This window comes from Phalacrocorax aristotelis, chromosome 7, assembly GCF_949628215.1.
Source record: "Phalacrocorax aristotelis chromosome 7, bGulAri2.1, whole genome shotgun sequence".
Classification (NCBI taxonomy): domain Eukaryota; kingdom Metazoa; phylum Chordata; class Aves; order Suliformes; family Phalacrocoracidae; genus Phalacrocorax; species Phalacrocorax aristotelis.
Window position 1 is genome coordinate 15374981 of NC_134282.1, and position 18552 is coordinate 15393532.

At 39.8% G+C, this 18552-nt stretch overlaps 2 protein-coding genes across 5 annotated transcripts in view; both read left to right on the plus strand.

The window, feature by feature from the left end:
* Positions 1 to 6562, plus strand: part of ATP13A3 (ATPase 13A3) — a 60829-nt gene extending 54267 nt beyond the window's left edge. For 3 of the 4 annotated variants that reach the window (XM_075098930.1, XM_075098931.1, XM_075098929.1), the window contains 2 exons: positions 3631 to 3720; positions 5236 to 6562. In XM_075098930.1, the coding sequence (XP_074955031.1) occupies positions 3631 to 3720; positions 5236 to 5400 (255 nt within the window). In that variant the 3' untranslated portion in view covers positions 5401 to 6562. The remainder of the gene's footprint in view (positions 1 to 3630; positions 3721 to 5235) is intronic. The other variant, XM_075098932.1, reaches the window with a different exon arrangement.
* Positions 6563 to 10231: 3669 nt separating this feature from the next.
* On the plus strand, positions 10232 to 16172 carry GP5 (glycoprotein V platelet). Its single transcript, XM_075098933.1, has 2 exons — positions 10232 to 10372; positions 13468 to 16172. The coding sequence occupies exon 2, from the start codon at positions 13494 to 13496 to the stop codon at positions 15465 to 15467; it is 1974 nt and encodes a 657-aa protein (XP_074955034.1). The 5' UTR covers positions 10232 to 10372; positions 13468 to 13493; the 3' UTR covers positions 15468 to 16172.
* The last annotated feature ends 2380 nt before the right edge of the window (positions 16173 to 18552 follow it).

Consider the following 18552-nt stretch of genomic DNA (forward strand, 5'->3'; position numbering starts at 1 on the left):
TTATTAACAAAAAAATAAAGGGGGAAAAGTTGAAAGGTATAAATTACTTCAACTGTTTCATAGGACAATACTCTCCATATTTGTTTGCTGCGTTAATTCAGTTCAGAGTAACCTAACATAGTAAAGAACTGTACAAAATCCGTAGGGGAGCCCATCTTCATTCAGTTGGGTCATATGCATACCTTATTGTTCAGAATAATGCAGGTCTATGTAACTTTTTCATCTTATCTGATCCAAGTCCAGAGGTAGAGATGCTCATGTAGATCTGCTTTTTCTAGCCCTGAGCTTGTCCAAAGTCAGTCACTCTGGATATCGACCTCTTCTGCTGTAATTCCAGAGTTAATGTGGGCAGAAACACGCCCTGCCTTTCATCCGGGTACTCCTATGTTGTTTCCAAGAATCAGTCTGACAATTACATCTTCCAGAAGGAGTCTGGATTCAGAGCCAGTCATTTATTCCTGTGGTTAGTTCTTCATGTTAAATTGATGCCTTGTTTCCAACCTGAATACATTTGGGTTTTGGCTGCAGCCATTAGTTACTTTTTTTTTTCACTATTTCTTTTTCTGCAAGATGAAAAAGCCTTTCAACATTATCTAGCACTTGCACAGTACAATTATGTCTTTTTACTGTGTAACATTTTCTGCAGCTTCTAGTCAGTATTTCCATTACTATGTGAGGGATTGCTATCAAGGTAACCAGCATAATGTTTGCTTGGATAATATCATTTTGACCTTTGAAGATTACTACAGCATTAATATTCTTTGCAGTTGACTATTTTTTCCCATTTTATTCGTGACTTAGTAGAAATAAAATAATTTGATACTTTAATCAAAATTACCAAGGGTTTGTGTTCAAAATGTTGTTCCAATTAGAATTTGCAATATATGCTATTATGTTGCTTCCTATTAGAACATGTTTTTCAGTGTCTTCACATGATAAGCGATGCCATGTTTTGGAAAAGACAAGTTATTAGATATTAAATTTTTTGGCCTTTGCCTCGTTGTTAACAAGTTTATCGTCTCCTAAAGATCCTGTGCCTTTCTTATACTTTCCTATATTTACTCTAACCCTGCTTGTGATGGAGTTTTTCTTTATGCCATTTAATAATTTTCTTCTAGTTTTCTTTTTTGCCTCCTTTTTTATTCGTTAAAAGTTAAAATTTATGTATATTGCTGTCTTTTGCTACTGAAACAAAATAGTTATTCTGAAGCTGCAGAATCATGGCTTTTTTTGTCATCTGGTAAGTTTAAACCAAGCCTCCTAGATAGAACTATTTCTTCCTGTTTACTTTTTCTAGTTAGTTTTGATGTTTTTCTTGCCATCTCTGGGAAATCAACTTTTTTTAAGCACTAAAATTATTCCTTGGAATTCAGCTTTGTGTTGATACACGGAGTGTAAACAGGTGGTGGTTACAATTTTCAGTCCAGTGATAAACTTGACTGAGAGAAATAAATTAAACTTTGTGTGTGCTGAAAAATTACTTTGTTCTGCAGATGATCTTTCTAACTTTTATACAAACTGGTCATGTTTCTCTTCTGGAAGCGTAAGGGCTCTGGTAGAAAGTCTGTACACTGTGTCAGGCCACATATCAGCATGTGTGTCTCAAGAACAAGTGGTTCTCTCATTTAAATGTTCACAAGGTTCCACTCCTGGGCCTCATTAGTTGCTACATCAAAAGCATAACCTAAGCAATATAATTACTGTAGAGTGTTTGCTTTCACCCAGTATTTCAAACCCCACCCCACTCTTTTTCCTATGCAGGTGTGAGTTGGCATCTTTCAATGCTTTGGTCACTTCACTGTCATTACCAAACCTGGTAGAATGATTTGTCACATTCCTTTTAACCAGACTTTCCTATTTATCTTGTTGCCCATACTTCAGGAGTGGAATAAAAGTAACTATAGAGTTTATTTTTCTTGACATTAATTGTTTGGGATGTTCTGCTTTGACTTAAAGCCTATTTCTTCCACTTTTCACTGTTAGTTGAATGCTTTGTTTAGAGAGATAATTTGTCATACTGTACAGCAGGTATCCAACAGAAGTGTTGTCTAGTGATCCTCAAATCCCAAACCTTGTTTTACGACACATGCTTCACCTTCCATAATTTCAACCTGCCATTGTCCCACCTTTTGAATTGTACTTGTCCAACCCCAGCAGTATTACTTTAGGCTCCCTGAAGCTTTTTCATGTGGTGCCAACTCACTGGGTCCAATGTGTTGTGTAGAAATGCAGGCTATTAAGTTCCTTCACTTCCAGGATAGCTCATGGCCCTCTGTCCTTGTGTGCCAGGCTGGATTTCCTGCTCACTACACTTTTTCATTACAGAGTTACTGGGTACCACAGGTCATATTCTTAGTATCTAGGAAAGGCTGCTGATGGCATCTCCTTACTTCTCTTAACTAGGTACTCTGTAGGTATATCACCTATAGTTTGTTATGCTGAAACTAATCCCTCCATAATTGCCTCTTTAAGTGTCTCATAATGATGAGATACATGAGGGACTGGATCTATCCTCTTTTGTCACACTCACTAGTTTGACACTTCTGTCACACTATGATCATGTGTAACTTCTTAATTGCTTCTACAACAGAAATGGTTTCTGACTGTGATTGTCCCAAACATGTTTTCTGAAATGCTGTGTCAAGCTTTAGCTCCTTCCATGTGGGTGCCAGACTAGGTTCTCAAAGCACGCATATTCTTTCTACCAGATGAGAGAAAATATTGCACAACAAAAGCAGATCCTAGCAGTTGTTCCTCCTTACCCTGATGCCTGGTATAGACATACTTAAACCAGACTGGCTTTAAAAATGAACATCTAACAAGCTGAAGAGTTGTTAGCAAATGCTTTATAAAAGCGCTATAAAAGTCTGGTGTATTATAAAATCTTAAGCATTATAAAATCTATTATAAAAGTCTGGACAATTCATCTCTCCTTTCTCAATGGCAGATGTTAGAAATTAAATCTGTCCAAAGATCAGAGTTGTAGGCTCAAGGCCATGGAAGATACAGGTTCACACCTGTGTTCCCAGATTTGTTCAAAGCTCTCAAGTCTGCCCACACAGCCATATGAGAATAACCAGATGTACTGAACATACTGTTCAACTTCTGCCCGCTCTTCCAAAATCTGGAACAGCTCCTACAGAATTCCTTCAGAATTCCTGCTGGTGGCTCAGCTTTGCCACCCCACTGAAGCTTTTCTGGGAAAGTCACTGGTTTAGAACTAACTACTGTAGCTTTGTTTGTATAAAGTATACTATAAAGTTAAAGATGGTTTCAGTGGAAGCTGCTTTAAGCACTTGTGTCTGCAGTGCTTCACAGGTTTTCTTAAGAATATTAAAACACATTCAGAATGTGTATTTATGATTTTTACCTGTATCGATGGATGCAGTTTTGGTCATTGTTGTTATTTATTTAAAGTACATGTTCATATTCTTAAATCTTATGTGAGCACTTTAAGAATGAAAATGTTTATCACTTACGTACTGACAAGCATTGTAAACTCTCCATTTTGCCTGGCACTGAATTAGTTATGCCTAACACAATATTTCAGGTTTTGTTTGTAATGTGCGCGCTAACAACAAATGATCATTAGTTTCTTTAATTCTTCCCGCTCACTGCAATGTCTCACAGAATGTCCTCCTTGATATGATCCTTTGGAAGGTTGTGTTCAATCGAGACAAACAAGGAGAATATCGCCTCACCATACCCCAGCCGCCTCAGGTTGGAGACTAGTATTTTGCTGTCATCATTTGAGTGCATGCAGATTTATTCAGTTTTGTCTTTTTTATGATCTATAAGTGTCTGTTGCTATGTCTTAAGCTTAAGACTGTTTAAATGAGATTTCTGCAACTTCAGTATTAAAAGGAGAGGCTTCTGGTTTTATATTTTTCTCCTATATACAGAGCTTAAAGAATTTAGCCCTGTATAAAAGAACTGTGAAGCAAACACAGAGGATTGCTTTTAAGACTTTTCCTGCTTTATCTTCAGTTTGCACATTAGCAAATTTTACTTGCCTTGTCACAAGTTAGCATGCTTGGACTGGAGAACGTCTTGATTTGCTTGGAAGAAGAATTGCTGATGCTGGGTCTAATCCAGCTCTTCATTAAACTAATTTGGTTTAGGGTTTTAGAACATTGTCGTGTGAGAGCAGTAACTTACAGCGTGTACAAATAAACCGAAACAAAATGGCAGATGAAAGTATGTTATTACTACTTCAGATGGTTTAGGAGACTGAAGGATTTAGATTCCGCTTTTCAGGTAACCGTGAATCTTGGTGTGGTCTGCCCCTCTGTCATTAATACATGAAGGAAATCTTTTTTAAGCCTGTTGGCTTATTACTTCAGCTGGTTGTACGTTTGTTCTTGTTAAAATTACAATGATTCTCAGCACTTAATTTTATTAAATGTATTCACTTCAGATTTACATTTGTCTTTTTGAGGCTGTTCAGGGAAAAAAATTGCATTTTGTTCACTGAAGAATGGAAGTTGTGCTTAAGGCTCATGTTTGGTTCAGTTCACCAATTGATAGAAATTCAGAGTTTGAAGAAAACCATAGAATATATACCCATTAAATGTCAGCTGTGCAGACTACAGGTGCTCCCTGCAACATGAGAGGGATCCAGTCTTGCGAATGAGGAATGGTGTTTCTCTTCTCCAGCTAGTTAAGTTACACGCATTTAGGACTGGGAGAGGAAAAATAGGGAGGAAGACTTAAGTTCAGTAATTTGTGTCTGTTTTAATAACTATTCATACCTGTAAGACTTAAGTTTCACAGTATCAGCAAGTTAAATTCTGCCACTTTTGGGTGGCTGCCTGCCTTCAGTTAAACAACTTAAATTAAAAAGGGTTTTGAGGCTCTGGGAATTTGACTGCTTTTTCCAGGCCGAGCTTTTGTTCTTCAATAGTAGTAGTGTGTAATGGTGCCTGTTACACCTTTGTTTATTGAAAGTATTATAAAATATGCATAAAAGCTGTTGGTGCCCTTAAATGTTATGATAATGCAGAATACCTGGTTTTTTCTTAATGTTTTGTTTTAAATGTTATTGCTACCATTGTATAGAAGAGATGACCCAACAGAAGAGTTTCTGTACTATACTTTCTAGGTTCAGTGTGACAATAAAATTGTAAATTAGAAACTACAAAATAATAGTTTTTCTTCTAGCGACTTACTGTATTGTTAGTTTTATTCATTTTTTTCATATGGTGATCCAGTTTTTAAATCTGTTCACTTCTGCAGGAGGCTGTGGATCGCTGTGGAGTCTGTTTCCTTCCTTCCGTGTTTGGCTGTAGAGAGAAGACACCAAAAGCCAAGTATATGCATCTAGCTCAGGAACTGCTGGTTGATCCAGAATGGCCACCAAAACCCAGAACAACAACAGAAGCGAAAGTACCATCCCAATAAAATGGTTCATATCAAATCATCACTGTAATGTAACAGTGGATCTTGGTGGCATGTGTCTTTAGTAGTATTCAGAAGAATGTAATTTTAAGGCTTTATTTGAAATTGCCGTATACTAAATGTCAAAATTGTAATGCAAATATTTCCAACTGTTTTGTCTCTCTGAATACAAGGTTCAGAGTCAGACATCTTATGGCTATAAATTTTTAAAATGTAGGTTACCTTAGGCAGAAGAAAAATGATTGTTTTCTTCTACCTTCTTTCACATTTCATTATTCCTAAATGAGATCTCTTTGAAGGTTTACACTGCAGGGCAGTTAAAATAGGTTCACTTTATTTGCCAGGGGTATCTTAATCATTGTTCTAACTGGCTTACCCAGGCCCATGTTCATGTAAACCCAATGATGTAATGGTTTCATGGTAGTACTAGAGGCACATAACCTTGTCATGCTTTTTTTTTCTTTAAATATTCACTGTTGAAAAGCTCCATGGTTGAAAACCGTGCCTCAGAACGGTTCTAAAGTTTTGGTGTGTGTACCTCTAAGTTTGTCCTTACTAGTAAGGAGTGTTTCCAGGTGTAAAGTTTGGATTTTAAGTTTTAATTCTTTAGTCTGCCACAGCAGGAACTGGGAATGCTATAGAAGCAATATGCTCTGTCCTTAACAAGAAAGCACATTGGTTTCAAGTGGGTTCTCAGTTTCTGTTCTAGCTAACCCCAAGGAAGGGCTTAGGTGGCCCTCAGAGGAGACATTTGGCTACACCAAAATTTTTGGAGAAAGAAAGCTGGAGAATCTTAACACTTTCTTCTGTCTCATGTTTTATTACATTTAGCTATGCATTTCTCCACAGGCCTTGCTTTTTCCAGCAGAAGGGATGGATTATCCCTTTGTGGACCACATTTTATTTGTAAATCTTAAGATAATTTTCCTATATACCTTGAAGTAGTAAGGCTGGAGTTACTGCTGCAAGGGAAATGGGGGTGGGAGGGAGGAATACATTCACATGCCCACGCTTGGGATTTGTGCGTGTTAAGAACATATGCATTTCATAGAGTCTGCCAGTGTCTTAAGCACTATATGTAGCTGTATGAAACAAAATTAAGAGAAAATAGATGAGCTAAAATCTGTCTTGCTTCAGAACTGTGAGGCTTATGTGGATTTTATTTTTTTAAAAAAAAGCTTGCATCACCAATAATGCTGCTTAAGTGCTTGGGGTAGCGATACATCATTTTGCCATTAGGCGGTGTCAAAACATAAGACCACTGGAAAAATAGATCTGAAAGATGTAGAGGCAGGCATCATCTTCATGTGCAGAGCTTAAAACTTTTCTCTCTTTTTTTTTTTTTTAACCACAAATTACTTATCTCCAAACCATCTTCAACTTGCTAAACTTTCAGAAAAGTCATCTTTGGTGTCTTTGGGAAGATGATAAAAACACAGACTCTTGATCAGTCTGTTTTGACCAGCTGCAGCTGACTGGTTCAGACACCTCCAAGCCTCTGGAGGGGATCTGGGATCTGGAGAAGTCATAATTCTGTAGAGAACTTTTAGAGGAGGAAGTTGGGTCCCTTAGAGTAGTCGTGGAAAGAGGGCTCCAAACTCCCTGGCCGGCTGGGATACATTTGAATTGTGTGTATTCTAATGATGGAATTTGAGGTTTTGTTTTGTGTGGGTTTTTTTAAATTTAATTTTATTTTTTTTAAATTCCTGTGGAGATGATCCTATTCCAGCATTGCTTTAATAAGGGGAATTTTTCAGGTTGGGCCTGATTCCCTTGTGCTTGTTCTGTAAGGCAGTATGGACAGTGTCCCCCACTGCTCATGTTTCTGCAGTGTTGAACATACTGTGCCAATGGGGAATTTAAAAGTGGTGCTAAATGGTTTGGAAAACTTTTAAACCTTCAAGTTCTAGGAAAGTTACTAGCACTTGCTTCTCATAAAGAGGATGCATATAGTGTATTATCCTCTAGTCCAGCTGTCAACTCTTTTCCTGATTTTTTTTTTTTTCTGTTGTTTGGTTTTGAGGGGTGGAGCAGGGGAAAGGGGGAAGTGGTTTTCTTAACATTTATTCAACGGATCAATGTAAAACTTTTATCCTGGCTTCTTAGGGTCATAAACATCAAACATCATCAGTACCTTTTAAGGGGTCTGCTGTTGCAGACTTGGATAAATTTATTAATCATGAACTTGAGACAGGTGGCTAATTTCTGTCAATACTGATTTTGCAAACTCTTTGTAGCATGGAATAATTGATGAAGAATAATTCATAGCTGCGTAAGTAGTATTCAAATTTAAAGAAAAGTAATATTTTAGTTGAAAAATGTTGTGAAGCTATGCATCTTGGACCTGGGAGCTGTGACATCCTTAAATGCATAAGCTTCTGCTTTCTATTTCATTGACCATTTTAGCTTGGTTGTTCCCTCAGAAGTGAAAGAAAAATATGTCTTTCCCTTTTATATGCTTTTGCTTAATACTTTCTCTAAACTGATCATTTCTCTCAGCTTGTTTAGTTTGTGAAGCTAGTCTTTCAGTCTTACTCTAGTTTATTAAACTTATCTAGAAAGTGAGGAGGAAGCAGCTTATTAAGGTGGGCTTGTCTTTGGAGAATGTTTTAGGGAGCTCTTACTAAAATGGATATTGCCCAGTGTCTCCACTTGGTTGAGTGACGAATGGGTCATGAGCCTACTAAACTTGAGTATTTTGCAAAAGGGAGCTAGTTTCCTCAAGGTATGTGTTGAGAGTTAGTAAATGTTCTTGAGGTTGCATGCTTGAGCTCTGACCTATTTGCTTCTGACGCTTCGTCAAGAATAATAAATCGGCTTTTCTGAGAATCCTTCTTGTTGTTGCAAGTCAGCCACAGAATAAGCTTTTGCATCTTCTGCAATTATTGGGATTTATGCCTTCCTGCCCAAGAGCTGAGTTTGGCCACCTATAATTTTTTTCATTTTGAGCAGTTTAGTTTTTCTGGTTTTCAGAAATGCAGCAAATTAGATTTGCACTAGTGTATTCAGTTTCTGCTTTGAAGTAAGATGAAATTCAGTTTGTAGTGAAAAGAATCTCTTCTAATGTTCATCTTGGAAGTCTAAATTCAGGTGAATAGACCAATTTAGTGATCTCCACTAGATACTTGGTAGACGTTTTCTTCCTGCTGTATATTTTGGCCTTATATTGAGGAGTTTGATTTACTATTAAATTATTTGTGTATGCAGACTTTAATCTGTATGTATTTTACTTTGATGTATTAGGATTTGTAAATATTACTGATTTTTTAAAATATTATTTATGCAGATACTTAAAGGACTGGTCTACCCAGAAAAGCAATTGCTAAATAATAAATATTACTTTTTAGAAATAAATTGTAAGATCATTAAATTGTATATCCCTCAGGGTTATTTTTAAAGTTGGTTTTTTCTTCTTCCCTTCAGATTCAATTATTAGTAACTCTAGTTTCATGTGCTATAGAACTAAATCTACTGTAAAGAAAATGCTGCGCATAATGTTTGAGTAGAGGCGACTAAAAACACCCACAGAACTGACTGTCCATATTCATAGTAACCTTAAATTGGAAACTCTTACTGTTGCACTTTTTCAAAGTTGTTGGATTTTAAATTCTATTTATTTTTTTCTTTCTTCATGAAGGTTGTGCTGAACAGTCATCCCAAATTGGGTAAATAATCCTGTACTGTATATGTGTATACAGTATAATACTAAACAGATGTGGAGTCCTTTTTATGCTGCAAATTTTTAATGCTTGTGTTGGTCATCACAAAATGAGAGAGCTAAAGTTCTGTAGGATTTCTCCCATGAGATTCTGAATTGTAAACTTAGGCTTTTGTATGTCTAAGGAAAAGCTGTGGGTTTTTGACAATTTTTAGAGTCTTGAATATGTTGATTTTATACAGTAAAGCTTCAGGTTTTTAAAGCTATTTTCAACAAACTGCAGCTTGTTTGATAATTATGTGAACCACAAATTACTCGGTTTGTCATGAATTCGTCGAGCTTAACACAGATTAAAAGGTTTATCATTGCAGCGCTCTCTAGAAGCTCAGCTTCCTTTTTATTTTTAAATCTGAAATGATACTACATCTCTGTATTTAAGATATGTATTGCTGCTCTAGAATGGTACCCTGTTTTCACGAGGCATACATAAAGAACTGTACAATAGAATTGTAAATAGACTTGTAAATCATTTTTGTGACTGAAGCTCTTTGAAAATAAAATTAAAATGAACAGATATTTTAACTCTTTCCATTAGTTTCATGAAATTGTTTTTACTCTTTATACAATTAGATCCAAAGCTTATTGATGTCGTGGGTATCTTGTTCAGTATCTCTGTATTTTTGAAGATGGGGTGGAGAAGTATGTACGCCATGCGTTAGCTGTGCACACGGTAGCACTGCTCTTCTGCAGTAGGACAATACTGACTGTGCTTCTATCTGGTGGCTTATGAGAGCCATTTTAAAGCCAGACCTCGTACATGTGAAAGCAACTTGTTTCCACCTTCTGTTATACAGACGTTCCTTCTGTTCTCTGATGCATGGGAGGCATTATCTTGACTCTTGGGCAAATGTTCCTCGTTGTGAGCTGGCACTGTTGTCCCAGTCATCATCAGAAAAATCACACAGAAATGAAGACATATTTTCCATCCTGTGGTTCACCTTCTGTTTAAACATTCATTAACAGAGCACATTATTTTAAACTTGAAGATGTTTGAAATACCTGGTTACTCCATTACAAAAACTTAATCTTTTAATTTCAAGCTAATATTTTGAAAACTTAAAGCTTTTCTCTCTTCAGAATCTTTCAGGCTTTAGACTTTATTGGCCTGTGAGTACAGAAGACCTGGAAGAAAAACAGAAGCTAAATGGGTCAGCCCTGGATTGCTTAGCCAAAGGGTTAAGTAGAACACACTTCATTCCTTACTCAAATTGCTTTGACTCCAATCCTGCAAGAAAGTAAAAGAGCAGCCTTGTGAAGGTACATATCAGTTGCTTGGTTGTTTAAAGTAGATGTGTCCACTCCTTCAAAACATAATGCACCTGTGTAGCAGACTACGGTGAAACTAAGTGTCTAACAGATTTGAAATTTTTCTGATTGTAATTCATGTTGAAATATAGATTGCTGACTCTAGCCAGATTTGCATTGCGTTGGCTGAAGTACCAACCTAATGTCTAATCTCATATCTAATATCACTGTCGAAGAAGCTACAAGTATGTTTTGTGCTGTTGCATGTGTGACTTCAAACTTTCTCCTGTTTCGTGAGTGGTCTCAAGTTCCACTTTTGCAGTTGCATACAACCTATGGATGCTGGTTGCTTACACAACTAAATGTAGGCAAAATCTGCTCTGGAGCTTAAAATATTCTTTGGCCTTTCACAGTAGTTATGCAAATATGGGTGAAAGTCTTATCTAGAGGATGTGTTTTGCTGTTTTACTTCCCATTTAAAGTGCAGAATCATGGTGAAGCCTGATTGCCTGCTATGCTCCTGGTAAGTTCCTCTAACAAGCAGAGAAGTTTCTACAGTACGGTTCAAAATTCCTTTTCATGCTCATATGAGTTTAGGAATTTGCAAGAAAGAAAGAAGGTTAAGCACCATAATAAGTAAGTGTGCTTGGTATTCTATGAAACTATGTTAAAAACTTATTTGTGATTTTTAATATACTAACAGTATTAATGTATTACTTCTGTCATCTTTTCATAGTCTGCAGAAATATTAAAGGGATGGTAGAAAGGGAAAGAGGCTGTAGACCAGAACATGGTAAATCACTAGCCAGGCTGGTGCCCTTTCTGGAATGGCAGGAGTTTCACGGGAGGGTTTGAGAAGATTTTCACACACAGGAATGTATAAGCATGACCCTTACGTGGACCTTACTCTATTCTCTGCTCTTAAAATCTTCGTTTGTGGAAGCTTAAGTATTGCTTCAAAAAATACCGTTAGCAGCTCTAGATGTTTGAGATCCATAGGATTATCCAGTCCCTGTGCCAGTCATATGCTTGTGGCCTTAATCTCTTGCAAAGAATTGCTACCATTGCGTTGTTTGTGAAAATGTATCAGTGTCTCATTGAATACTCTTACCTTTTGTTATGAGACCAGGAAGGTGGACACCTCCAGTCTACAGACTAGTGTTTGCTTGTTTCTTGTTTTACAGACTCTGGTCTGCAGTTGTGCCCTCTGAGGGACCTGCATTTGCAGTCCGTAGCACAACAATTTGGGATTTTTTTCCCCCCATTTTGTTCTCTACATCCTTATTTCTCTGATCTCTCTGAATCTGGCAGTTCTGTGGTCTTGGGTTGATTTGGTGCAGATTGAGATGCCAGTCAGGGCTTGAAACAGAAATTTCTTGTTGTGTTTCTGCCGCGTGTGCAGGGTTGTGCTCATGCACCACCCAGAAGCAGGTCACCAGCTGCCTGGCCTGTGTGCTGTGGGGATGTGTTCCTCATCGCCATGCTGGGTGGGGAGATAGGTAGGATCAGGGACAGGCTGACTTAAGAGCTTCTCTATTGAGGCGAAGGCATTGCTGGTTTATGTGAGATGGTCAGTGTTGGAGATGTATGATGGGGGATTGCTAGGAGGACGAGATTCTCTGAGACATATTTTGACATGGAAAAGTCCTTTGGAAGGGTGAAATGCCAAGGCCTTTTTTTGGTAGTCACCAAAAAGTCTCATTCAAAGAGTTGTAGAAAGGCCAGTGAGAGCTTGCCTTGCCAAACCTTGTTGCTGGTAGTTGATATCACTAGGTGTCATGTCCTTCCCTTCCCCAGGAAAGGATGCAGATTTTACCAGTCAGTACTCTGAAACTAACCAAGGGTTTTTTAAGTACTTTTCCTTTTTTTTGATGCAGCAGCTGTTCTTGCTGCATGGTGGTATGTTCTTGTCAACAGTTCAGGCACGTGAGAAGCTCTGCTCTCCTACCTGACTTCTTCTTAAGTGATTGTGTTTGTACCCATGTCTGTGTGTGGGGTTGGTATGGGACAGCTTCATCTTTGCCCCTAGAAAATGGTGTACTGGGAGGTAGCCCTCCTCTCCCCCAGTGTTCTCAGGCTGAAGACTGACATGGTGTCAGCTATTCCAGTTAGCTGGACAAGTTCTGCAGATCTATTTCCAGTAGTCTCAGCTGCTGCTTCTCCTGCTCATCAGCCAGGTGCTTGACTTCCACGTTTCTGATACTTGTTGATTTCACTAAGGAAGTATTTTCTAACTGTGGAGGATTTGTTTGACTTGGTCTTTTAAATATTATTGTTATAGCTGCAATGATTGCTTTCCTGTTCCTTTCCTTTTGTATAGATTTAAAAAAAAAAAAACCAACCTGTCCAACTTTGGTATGTTTCATGCAGATCTACCTTTATGGTACAGCTTTCTAGCAAACCTCATGGTATTTCTTTCCTCTCATTTCATTGTATTTTTAATACCACTGTTAAGCTGTTGCGATGAGACTTGTTGCTTATCAAAGGCCCCTACTGTCCTGTGCTGCATGAGCTCTTGTGTGTTATTTCAGGATATGTCAAAAATAGCCTGTTGCTTCTTGTATTCTTGGGCTGTTCCAAGAAGCGATCACTTGCAGATGCTGAGAGATGATATAACAGAACTGTGTGCTGTTTTGCTTTTGGCCACTTAAAATATAGGACACCCTTTTTACCTCCATTATCTATTTTTGCAGGCTAGACTTTATTTTTAAACCTCAGGTAACCTACAATAAAAAATATTTGATCATTTTTTTTAAAGACTTCCTGTGTGTTACTTAGCATAATGCTTTTCTGTTCAAATAAATATATGCCTTGTGACTACTTAAGAGTTTCATCATGATTTTCATATGCTTTTATTATGCTTGACTAGTATAAATATAAGCAAGGAATACTTGATTTACAAAGGCGCTTTATCTGTACTTTTCATTGTAAGCTGGGTGTCTTAGAAATATTTGCAGTCCACAGTAATAGAGATTTTGAAGTTTGCTTTCAAGCCAAGAGAAATTTTGCACACATCTGCAGGTTTTATGATATATTTACACAACTTTGTCAGCTGCTAAGTTATTAACTACATGTGATCACATCCTGACTCTCTCTTATTTCAACAGCTAATGTTTCTGGCACTTCAGCAAGGATGTTGGTGTTTCGTTTGTCAGTGATGATCAAGCTTTTCTTCCAGTTGGATGCATTTATTTGCCTGGAGAAGTGTGACTGCTCTTCAAAAAATGCAATTTATTGCTTTGGTCCCCACATAAAAGACCTGGAATCACTAAATTTGCCTTGCAACATGACAGAAATTCACGTAATAGACACTAATGTAACATACTTGCAGGATGCTTTTTCTAGGATGGTGGAACTGCAGCATCTCATCTTGTCTTCAAACAACATCTCTCTTATTTCACCAATGGCTTTCAAAGGCTTGAGAAGGCTAAAAGCCCTCAAGTTGCTAGATAATAAGCTGGTCGAACTTCCCCCGCAAGTGTTTGATGACATGGTACAGCTTCAGCAACTGATCATTGAAAATAACAGGCTAAAATCCATTGAAGAAAATCTGTTTGACAAACTAGCTAGTTTGGAGGACCTTTTATTGAACAAAAACCAACTAACAGCACTTCCTAGTGGCGTGCTAAAGAATCTTGCCAAACTGAAAGTACTGAACTTGTCAAGAAATTATTTGGCAGCACTGCCTAGAAATATATTTAGTGCGTTAACCAGGCTTGAGAGGCTGATGCTGTATTTTAATAGGCTGTCTTCAATAGAATCTGGTATGTTTGATAGCCTGAAGGAGCTGCTGGAACTCTTCCTACATTCCAATAACATCCAGTCCATCGCCCCTGATGCATTTCATTGTCTTCATAAACTGAGAAGCCTAACACTCTCCAGGAACAAGCTTGAGGCTTTGCCTCCTGGGCTCTTTCTGCACTTGCATGACCTGTCTAAATTGACCTTGTATGGGAACCCACTGAAGTCTCTTCCAGAAGTATTGTTTGGAGAAATGAGGCATCTTGGTAGCCTGTGGCTGTATCACACAAAGCTTTCAACAATACCAGATTTTGTGTTCAGTAACTTGACAAATTTAGAGCTTCTTGTGCTGAGTTTTAATCCAGAGCTTAGTGTTCTTCCTAAGAATGTATTCAGTGGTCTAAATGAACTGCGGGGCCTTTCTCTGCATACAAATAATATTTCCAGTCTGCCAGAGGGCATCTTCCTGAGCCTTCCAAAACTGCAGAACATCTCCCTCTTTCATTCGAGGCTTGAGGCTCTTCCTAGAAACCTCTTTCATAATCTCAAGCACCTTCAGAAGGTTTACCTCAATAGTACTAAGCTGCAGTCTCTTCCTGGAGATCTCTTTACTGCTTTACCTGAGCTGCAAGAAGTCTCCCTTGACGACAACCCTTGGAAATGCGATTGCCAAATTCTTGGCTTCCAAGAGTGGCTCCAAAAAAGCATGGAGATTGTTAAAAATGTGCCATCTCTAACGTGTGACAGCCCACTGGTGCTACAGAATATTTCTGTTGTGGCATTAACAGATCATCACCTGAAGTGCCTGCCAACCACAGCCATTGCATACCAGATGTTCAGAAAAACTTATTCCCAGGCTTCGGCTTCTCCTGTGATGGAGCACTTGACATCATCTTGGGAGACTACTGTAACAGTGATGTCTGGAATGGATACCAGCACACCCACAGCAGTTCCTCTTGCAACTCCAGGTTTTACCTACTCACATGTTCAAGATGTTAGATGGCCTAGGTTTCATTTATCAGATGTTCCAACTCAAGATTCTCCCATCATAGTAGAAACCAACAGTGTTAGAGGAACAGATTTAACTACTCTTGGCTGGTGGGATGAATTGCCAGCCCGCAGGAGTGCTAAGCCCTATTTTAATACCAGAATTGCTTATTGTCAGCTATTCTTGTGTCTTTATGCTTTGATTGTAGCACTCCAGGGTGCAACCATTGTACTCAGCCTGTATGTGATGGGTATAACCAGGCAGTTCTTGCACTCCAGAAATATTCCTGCTCAGCCTGTAGTTCTGATAAAATTTTTAAGGAGACGGAGAATACCAGCCAAAGAGAGGATTAGAAGCACTGTTTTGCATGCATTTTGAGCATTTGGGCAGTGCACACTTGATTCAGATACAGATTACACATCTTCATAGCAAGAACTATGAAGACCTTATTTTTACAGTATAATGAAAGTGCACTTTTATGTTCCTTACAGTGTTTGTGAAAAGTGATTGTAATCACTGTATGTTGCTACAGCACTTGGTGCATGAACCCAGAGGGAGAGCTGAAAGAAAATCTGTGGTTACTTCTACGTGTGTGCTGCTCGTTTCCTGCTTTGGACTGCAGCCCTGTCCCTGCCAGACACCGCTGCCTGCTGTCACGCTCAATGTAAGGAAGCTGACATAGGAACACGGCTTTAGCTGTGCTTTAAAGGTTGCCTGTAGTACTCCAAATGCTATTATGCCTTACATTGCCTGCATTGTTTTGTCTCCTTATTGAGAAAAGGAATAGTATTTTTGGGAGGAGATGCTGGAAAAGACCTTTTAAAACTAGAGGTGGGGGCGGAATGATGAGGCGCAAATGTCTTAGTTTGTGCTTTCTGCCCTCAACCCCTTTCTAGGACGTGGCAGGAGGAAGGCACTGTTAAAGCTAACAGTGCTCTCTTCCAGCTTAACCAGAAGATAAGTAAGATGCTGGGCTAGGAAGTATAATCTTGATGTATTTTGTTGTTTGTTTGTTTTTTGGAAACTTTGTGACATTATTACCAATCTGAATTCTAAGTAAACACTTTCATCCTTAAACTTTGACCAGTAGTCTGAAAAGCAAGGTGTTACTCACTGCATGGTACAGCGAGTCTTGAAACCAAAGTGCCAAGCAGATGCCCAGGACTGGGGCTTGGCTCTAGAGGAGTATGTTTTGAGTACTGGTCATGAGTGAGCTGGGAGAGAAGGGGATGGTCCCTCCTGGGCTTGGTTAGCAAAACATAGGCATGCATCCAAGTGGCAGGGAGCCTGCCTGATCTGAGGGCCCTGAAGTGTTGCCACCTTTTTTGAAGTTGGCTGGGGAACACACACATCTCCATCAAACTGCATTATACAGCAGCGTATTCAGTCTACGTGCTTTTCACCCTATAGTATTGCTCCCTGACTTCCAGCCCTTTCAAGTATTGATATGCAAAGACAGCTACGAGGCAATAGTGTGGGTCTTGGTCTTCGTACTGAAATGTTTTTTAATATTTTGAATGGTAGCTGTCAGACTGCATGTGCTTTGGTAGCTCTTGGGTTTAACAGTGTTTATCTTAGTTATGTGACTTGGCTTGTTCTTAAAAGCTCTGACGTGCTCAAAAGCTAGGGCTGCATTAAAGAGCCTCTGAATGTTGTTCCCTTGGGCAGAAGACCCTGTCCTCTAGGACTCCTTTTGTAACCTTACTGACTTTCTAACTATTGAGGTCTTTCCTGGATGGCCTTGACATGGGACTTCACAAGGCTGAGCTGAAGAGAGCTTGCATATGCTGCAGGTTTGTGGCTTGTTCTCTGTTGTGTGCTACTCCAGGCAATGAGAATAAACTACAGACTGTTTTTTCAGGGTGCATTGCTGCTGGACTTGAATTACTCTTCTGGGCTGCAAAAAGAGGTAATGTGCTTCTATGGTGTTAAATAACGATTGTCTTGTTGGTGAGGTTTAAAAAAACTTGGCAAGCCTAGCTTAAATGGTAGGTAGAGCCATCTCTAAAGGAGGAGAAATGCAGGTCACTGCCGCTGGTGTGAAGCAAACTGAGACTGGATTCATAAACAGAAGCACCAAAATTTTTATTGCAATGTATTTAAAAGAAGTACAAAGCCCACATGAAGTTTTCTTGGTGCTGGTTCTGGGTTGTCACATGCTAGTGCTTAAAAGGAGGCTGTTGTTACAAATTTAGGTTCTTGGTTGGGCAACTGTAATGATCACTTAGTGTTGTTCCAGCTCCAGCGCCATTGTACTGGTGCCACGCAAGCATCTGCTTGCAGCAGGCATGAGATAAGTATAATCTGGACTAACGAGGAAATTGTCTTACAAACTGTGCTGGTTATTGAAGGCACTGAAGAAGTGTGCTCCTGGCTACAGGCACTCAGGTCCACACTGTCTTGACCTCTAAGAGAAAACAACAGTTTGGTTGCCATATGGGCGTACGATACCCTGATGCCTGGCCTCTGGAAGAGCAGTGGGTTAGCAGCAGCTGCCATCCTTCTGAACCCTTCTTTGGCCAACCCAGCCCTGCAGCGGGGCCAGCTGGGTCTCCGTGCTGCTCCTTTGGCTTCCGTTCAGCAGTTGCTGAGCTCTGGCACGTGGGGGCTTTGGCATGCGGCTGTGTACAGTCAAATGCTCAGAGGAGGATGATTCCTCTTTACATGCTGTCATCGGGCTTTCCCCATGCTTGAGCCAGATGGGGAAGTGAAGTCAGCAGACAACAAAAGGCTGGAGCAATAAGAGCCTGGGGTGTTTTACTAACTCTTCCTCTGAGGTGTCCTGTTTTGAGCTGCCTCTGATTCATTGCTTGTTGCCCAGCGCAGCTCAGCCCTTCCTGCAAAACTCCCTGGTCTGGTAAATCCAAGGACATGCTTATTCATATCCCATCTCCATTTTGCCTGGAAAAGGGATGGTCTTCCAGGTCAGTGTGATAGCGGCTGTGGCAGGCGGGGAGGCAGCAGGGGGAGGGCTCCTCGGGAAAAGTGCAGCTGCATCTTGGAGCCTCTCCCTGGGCAGCATTGCCTTGCTGCTGTCCCAAGGCACTGATGACTTGCCATTGCCAGGTATTGGCAAGGCTTTTCCTGGTGCCTGCAGCCCACACCTCCATGATCTACTGCCCAGCCTTTGCCACCAGCCTGGGCGTGGGGGGACAGTGGGCTGGAAAAGGTTGGAGGTATCTAATCCCTGGTCTGGGGGCCCCTGCTGCTGGGGAAAGGGTGGATGCAAAGCATGTCTGCGCTCTGGCTGAGGGGATCAGCTCCACACCCTTGGCTCCTGTACAGGATGCAGAGTCATGGTTAACAGCTCTGTGTGTTAACTAGACCTCTGAGTCCAGGAGCTGCCTCTGGGACCGCATCCTAGTCGGGAGCGCTTTGGGCTTGTCACCAATGCAGACTCGTTGAGTTACAGGTCTTCTGTAACTCGCTTGGTTCCCTCAAACATTTGTTTCTGTGGTGGTCG

Coding starts and splice junctions, on each gene's coding strand:
- GP5 (XM_075098933.1), top strand. CDS start 13,494: ATGTTGGTGTTTCGTTTGTCAGTGATGATCAAGCTTTTCTTCCAGTTG.